The sequence below is a fragment of the Notamacropus eugenii genome, chromosome 5 (genome assembly GCF_028372415.1).
Source record: "Notamacropus eugenii isolate mMacEug1 chromosome 5, mMacEug1.pri_v2, whole genome shotgun sequence".
NCBI lineage: Eukaryota > Metazoa > Chordata > Mammalia > Diprotodontia > Macropodidae > Notamacropus > Notamacropus eugenii.
The window spans coordinates 37,534,068-37,541,446 of NC_092876.1; the positions used below are offsets into that span (position 1 = coordinate 37,534,068).

General features: G+C 42.2%; 1 protein-coding gene across 2 annotated transcripts in view; it reads left to right on the forward strand.

Moving 5' to 3' along the window:
* Positions 1-6,091, forward strand: part of LOC140504073 (tumor necrosis factor receptor superfamily member 14-like) — a 29,888-nt gene extending 23,797 nt beyond the window's left edge. For both annotated transcript variants that reach the window (XM_072608608.1, XM_072608609.1), the window contains exon 6: positions 2,100-6,091. In XM_072608608.1, coding sequence (XP_072464709.1) covers positions 2,100-2,319 — 220 coding nt within the window. In that variant the 3' untranslated portion in view covers positions 2,320-6,091. The remainder of the gene's footprint in view (positions 1-2,099) is intronic.
* Positions 6,092-7,379: the final 1,288 nt, after the last annotated feature.

Consider the following 7,379-nt stretch of genomic DNA (forward strand, 5'->3'; position numbering starts at 1 on the left):
TAAATTAATAATTAAATGAAAATAATAATTATTATTGAAAGGGGCATTGGAGGAGAGGTACCAGATTAGAATTATATCTATTTACTCCTATAAATATTTTTAGTTTGGAGAATATGATTCTATTCAAACTAACTTTGGATCACTTTGTCATTTTTTAGAGGGAAGGAAAAATCCAGTAGTAATGACCTTAATGTATTCTTAGAGACTGCAAGTGGAGAGAGAGAAAGAGAGAGAGAGAGAGAGAGAGAGAGAGAGAGAGAGAGAGAGAGAGAGAGAGAGAGAGAGAGAGAGATGTATTCTTAGAGACTGCAAGTGGAGAGAGAGAAAGAGAGAGAGAGAGAGAGAGAGAGAGAGAGAGAGAGAGAGAGAGAGCTTAAGAAATCTCTTTATGGAGCTTAGACCCATCTCTTCTGGGCTGTCATGTGGCTCCAAAGGAGGAAGACTAGTCATCTCTACCCTTGTTTCTCTTACTTACTTACTCTTTTCCAGGGAAGATCAGAGCAGAAACAGGAAGTTGGGGCCAGAGTCTACTTTGTTCTTCTCAGAGAGACAGGGTACTAGGCTAGAATTATAATTATCTGTTCCTCTAAATATTATTCGTCATGGCTAGGGGATGTGACCAGTTTCAATCTAATTTCTGATTACTTTGAGATGAAAGAAGAGAAAACCCAAGCTCTCTAGCCAAAGTTTGACCCCTTTCCCAGCTAATACCAATCACACATCACAAAAAGCAAAGAAACCCAAAATTGTAGCAAAAGGGAGATCAGAGAAGATATACATTGATGAATATATGCCAAATAATAGAGTAAAAGCACTTTCCCAGTTGGAGTGGGATAACTCAGCTTAATCCATGAGAGAGTTCTAGATCTCACCCAAAGGAAAACTTCCCCACGTCTCTACTGTAACAAAGTGGGGATGAGGACATGATGGAGGCTACTGGCTACTCTCATGTGTTTCCAGAGTCTTTCCTTCAGCAACCTGAATTGGGGTTAACCTCTTCCATCTTCCCTCTTGAAGCTGGAAGCCAGAGGCAAATTGATGCTTGAAGAATCCCCTACAAAAGACCTGAAGCTTGAAGAGTTCTGGAAAGGATTGATCAGGGCTGGAGTTTTCCCACCAACTCTGCCAGCCAACTCCTTCTGGGCACGACATTCATATCCACCAATAAGGAGAGTGTCTTGTACCAATGGGCATTGGGACAGGAGCTACAGTAACAACAATAATAGCTAGCATTTACATAGCACTTTCTAGGAGTTGTCTCCTTTGATCCTTAGAATAACACCAGGAAGTGAGTGGTAGTATTAGCCTTGTTTTACAGATGAGGAAACTGAGGTAAATAGAGGCTAAGTGACTTGCTCAAGGTCACACAGCTAAGGAATATCTAAACTATGATGTGAATTTCCATGTTCCAGACTCTAGGTCCAGCACTCTGTGCACTGATGTCCACTGGACCACCTAGCTATCTCTTGCTTTGTGATCTTTCTCCGATGATTTCTTTTGAGCCCAGTTGTGAGACATTGATTCCATTCAGTCCTATTGATTTCCATCTTACTGTTAGCTTAGACCATGGGGGACACAGAGCTTGCCTTGGAGTTGGGAAGCCTTGAGTTCTGTCTCTTAAACATAGGAAGCTTTGTCTCACAGGCAGGTCAAACCCTCTCAGTGCCCTAGTCAACAATCTAAGACTCAATTACTGACAATTCCTACATCAGAGGAAGGCATTTCTCCCCAAACTGATGCAATTGCAGTTTTGGGCCCCTCAAAAAAAAGGAAAAAACCCAACAACCTTGTCTCATGGTTCTAATGTATCTAAATCTTTTTGAATGCTGCCTCTGGGCACAGTAGCTTTCTAGTCGATCCAATATGTATGCCCTCCTTCCTGGCTTCATATTTTTTTGTCTACAAATTGGAGAGGTGTGCACTTCTGCTTTACCTACTTCTCTCCTAGTTGGGATATTCTCCTTCCCTTTCTGTCAGCTTCTTTGGCTGCTGGGTTGTATGACCAACTGCAATGGGGGAGGAGTTGGATCATTCTGCTTTTCTGGACTGATGGGAATGAATTCAGGTTCAATGACACATGTCCTTGTCTGTCTTCCTAGTTGTACTACCTTGGGTTTGTCTGAAGAAATGCCAGGCACCAATACCACAGATGCATTGTGTTCACTGCAGAGTATCATTCAACAAAGAAATACTATTATTTCCACCTGTATCATCAATATCATCCTTTTAATTAATTTAGTCAGTTGGATTGTTGTGTTCATCCATCCTTGCGGAAGAAGACCACGCCATCAGAGAAATAAGGACATGACTTGCACTTGACTTTGTTTTGAGTGAGGGAGGACTGTGCAGGTCATCAGCCTCACTTCTCCTCCAGAGCCATCTGAATCCAGTGACCAGATATTCATCAGGATGACTGGAGATGACCCAGGATGAGGCAATTGGGGTTAAATGACTTGCCCAAGGTCACCCAGCTAGTGAGTGTCAAGTGTCTGAGGTGGGATTTGAACTCAGGTCCTCCTGACTCCTGCACTGGTACTCTATCCACTGTGCCACCTAGCTGCCCATCTTCCTAAGTGCAAGCTAGGAGAAAGATGGTTAGACCATAATTCATTCAAAGAAGCTCTGGGAGTTGTTTTGTATTGCACATGCTCAAATGAGTCAGGAGAGTGATGTGCTAGCCAAAAAAGCTAATGCCATTTTGGGCTCTGAGAGGCAAAGCTTCTAAGAATAAGAATGTGATAGGAAGCTAGGTGGCACAGTGAATAGATTGTTGGGCCTGGAGTCACAAAGACTTGAATTCAAATCCAGCCTCAGATACTTACTAGCTGTGTGACCCTGGGTAAGTCACTACACCTTGTCTGCCTCAGTTTCCTCATCTGTGAAAATGAGCTGGAGAAGGAAGTGGCCAAACACTCCAGCATCTCCACCATGAAAACCCCACTTGGTAGAAGGAAAAACAACCAAGAAGGTGGTAAGTAGAGACATAAAGAGGGTGGAGTGCTGGGGACTTTGTCCCAGAACACTGAATTTAGAGGGCTCTGATCAAAACAGGAGTCCTTTAGGATTGTAGAAGCAACAGTTGTTAATACCTAAATCATACATTCATTCAGCAAATCTAGGTAAATGCCAGCTGGAAGGGAGAGATCTCCCCTGCCCCGTTCCCTCCTTCCTCCTTCCTCCCCCTACCACTTTCTCAGTTAACTGAGGGTGGGCTTGACCTAGGTTCAGTTTGTGCTACTTGCCCCCGGACACAGAAATTCCTAGTTATATTTCTGCTGTTAATCACTAACCTGTTAAATTCACATAAAGGCAACCTAAAGGAAATTTCTTATCATCACAACTTTGTGAAGTGAACTTGGAAAACATTCCTTTCTCCAAAGGGAGGTAATGATTGTCAACAGAGATAGATATATAATAGATAATCCAAAGATCAATCATTAGATTGATACTTGGCTGGATAGAAAGATGGATGGATGGATTGAAAGATGCTGGATAGGAGGCTAGATAGATGGAAGAATTTGACCCAGAAATTCCATTATTAGGTCAGTTTTCCAAGGCAATTGGGAGAAAAGAAAAAGAACCTATGTGTCCTAAAATATTCATAAAAGATCTCTTTGAGGTGGCAACAAATTGAAAATTAAGGGGTTACCCATCAACTGGGGGATGGCCGAACAAGTTGTGGTACATTATTGTGAAGCAATACTCGTGTGCTATAAGAAAAGATGGTCTGGTTGATTTTAGAAAAACATGGAAAGATTTGCATGAAATAACGAAAACTGAAATGAGCAGAATGAAGAGAATGTTGTATACAGTAGTAGAAATACTGTTTGAAGAATAACTGTGAAGGTCCTCATTATTGTGAGTATTATAAATACTCGAATCAGCAATATCAGGTTACTATAGTCATTGGCTGCTGTAAATTTATGTCTCTGGAGGAGAAAGTGAAGCTGGTGACTTTGCACAGCCCTCAGTCATTTAAATCCAATTCACTTGCATGTGATGGTATCACCTCCCTGATGCCATGGTCCTCTTCAAGAATGAAGGCCTCTAAAACCCAACAAATTTATATCTACTCTGTTCCACTGATCTATTTATTTCTTTTTATAAATTAATTAATTTTTAGTTTTCAACATTCACTTCCATAAGATTTAGAGGTCTAAATTATCTCCCCCCTCTTACTTCCTTTCCTTACTGCATTTCCCTCCCCTTCCCTCCCTTCCCTCCCTTCCCTTCCCTTCCCTTCCCTTCCCTTCCCTTCCCTTCCCTTCCCTTCCCTTCCCTTCCTTTCCCTTCCCTTCCCTCCCCTCCCCTCCCCTTTCTTCCCCTCCCCTTTCCTCCCCTCCCCTTTCCTCCCCTCCCCTTTCCTCCCCTTTCCTCCCCTCCCCTCCTCTCTCCTCCCCTCCCCTCCCCTCCCCTCCCCTCCCCTCCCCTCCTCTCTCCCTGCTCAAAGCCTCTCTTCTGAACCCTCCTGGGTTTAGAATGATTATCAGTAGTAACTGTTGCTGTTTCGGGGGCCATGCCCTGACTACTTCTTAAACAGGCCTATTCAATGAATGGGTGTTACCTCACCCTAAGTGAGTACCTGAATAGACCTTGCTCTAAACGGGCCAAGGTCTCCCAGTGCATCCAGGGCCATCTCCAGTCATTCTAATGAATATTTGGTCACTGGATTCAGATGACTCTGGAGGAGAAAGTAAGGCTGGTGACCTGCACAGCCCTCACTCACTTAAAAGAAAGTCAAGTGCAAGTCATGTCATCATTTCTCTGATGGCGTGGTCTTCTTCTGCAATAAAGGATGAACACAACAACACGTACCTGTCTCTCTCTCTCTCTCTCTCTCTCTCTCTCTCTCTCTCTCTCTCTCTCTCTCTCTCTCTCTCTCTCTCTCTCTCTCTGCCTGTCTTGTCTGTCTGTGTATGTATGATTTATCATCTATCTATGTATGTATCAACCATCTATCTACCTATGTATCTATCATCTATATACCTGTCAGTTTCTTTATCTATATTTCTATCTGTCTGTATCTTCTTTTACCCATCTATCTAAGCATGCTTCTCTCTATCACCTTTCTCTATTCCTGTATTTATTTCTCTCTATCTTTCATGTATCTTATTATCTATGTATGTATATATGTATCTACCCATCATCTCTCTCTTTCTCTCTCTCTCTCTCTCTCTTTCTCTCTCTCTCTCTCTCTCTCTCTCTCTCTCTCTCTCTCTCTCTCTCTCTCTCTCTCTCTCTCTCTCTCTCTCCTCCCATCTCTTCCTCCTTAAAGGCTCAATCAATCACCTATCATCCATCTCTGTACTCTTTGCCCTGTTTCTCAGTCTCAGTGGCCAGTGTTAGTGACAAGAACAAAACCCAAAATATGAAATAGAAAGAAATTTCTTCAGCCATTTAGTAGGGAGATAGTCAGAAAGAATGAGGGGCTCCCTCTACTACTCTTTAGGAGGTTATATTATGTAGAGATCAGACTAGGGCATAAAGACATTCACAAAACTGCATACCCTTTGATCCAGCAATACCACTATTGGGTCTGTATCCCAAAGAGATTCAAAAGTGGGGGAGGAGGACCTATTCATACAAAACTATTGGTAGCAACTCTTTTTGTAGAGGTAAAGACTTGGAAACTGAAGTGGTGCCCATCAATTGTAGAATGGCTGAACAAATTGTGGTATATGGTTTTAATGGAATATTACCCTAGTATAAGAAATGATGAGCAGGCGAATTTCAGCAAAACCTGGAAAGATTTACATGGATTGATACAAAGTGAAGTGACCAGAACAAAAAACAAATTGTACGCAGTAACAACGATACTTTTATTAAACCCAGCTTTGATAGACTTAGCTATTCTCAGCAATACAATGATCTAAGACAATTCCAAAAGACTCATGATGAAAAATGCCATCGACCTCCAGAGGAAGAACTGATGGAGTCTGAATGCAGATCAAAGCAGACTATTTTTCACTTTTTGTTACTTTTTTCATGTTTTGTTTTTTTAATTTGGGCCATGTGATTTCTTTCACATAGTATTTCATGACTAATGTGGTAAAATGCTTTGCATGATTAAACATGTATAATGTATATCAAATTGCTTACTGTTTCAAGGAGAGGGAAGGGGAGGGAGGGAAAAAATTTGGAACTCAAATAAAAAAAATTAATGTTTAAAATTGTCTTTACATGCACATTGGGGAAAATAAAATATCTTTAGGAAAAAAAGAACATTTGCCAATTGGCTCACATGGTAAGTCTCCAAGAAAAAGACTGTTTGAGATAGAGATTGGCAGGTAAGCCAATTTAATTTGGGCAACCCAAAATACATCTTTGGGTGCCTGCCGAAAGGCACTGCATGGGATCTAAGCATTCCTTACCACCGTTTTGCTTCTCTGAAGCAACTCTGAAGTCAGTCTGAGCTCTACAGAAAACTTTTGGAGCCAGACAATGTTCTGTGTAAATTTAATAATAAAGGAAAAATAATACTTTCTCTAAACCTTGGCCCCCAGGCTGTGCTCCTCCTCCCTTCCACTCTCTGCTCTCCTAGACCTCCTTCCTATTTCATCTCAAACTCTTTTTTTTCCTCTGTTCTCCCACCATGTCCAGGGAGCTGGTTCTTTTCTTCCCATAAATTGTAGAGGGGGCCACACACATACACACACACGTATATAAATACACACACGTGTGTTCTCTCTCCTATTAGACTGTGAACTCCCTAAAAACAGAAACTTTTTGTATTTCTTTTTATCTCCAACACTTAGCATAGTGCCTGGCACCCAGAAGATTCCTAATAAATGCTTTTTGATTGAATGTCTTGTATCCCCATTGTCTGCCTTAGCCTCCTGTCACTAATGATGAAGGCATTGGGGTTGTTCATCCTGGAGAAGAGAAGACTGGGGTGAGGGTTTGAACAGGGACCCAAAGATTTTGAGTGGGATGAGACCTTAGAGATGGTCTAGTCCAATCTCTCATTTTTCAGAGAAGGAAACTGAGGCCTGGAGAGAGGAAGGTCAGAATTCTCTCCACTACACCATGAGGCCTTTCTGGTCCCTGGCCTCCCTGAGATTCTGTGATTCTGTGAGTAGAGGGAGATTCATCTTCCCCTGGGAGCCAGCAGGCTTCCCTGATGGCCTCTGAGCAAGAGGGTCAGCTGAGGCTACTGGACTCAGATTCTGCTTCTAGAGAAACTCGGCTATGCTTTCCAATCGCCACCAGGTGTCACTTGTGAGTCACTGGGAAGAGGGGCAAGGCCTTGGGGAGAGACTGGAAAGCTTAGTTACATAATGTTAGGTTCTGTTTGCTTCATGTACAATACCGATGTTAATTTAAAGTTGTCCCGTGGGAATGTTCCATTTGTGTTCTCAGAAGCCAGCAGTTTTCTGTTG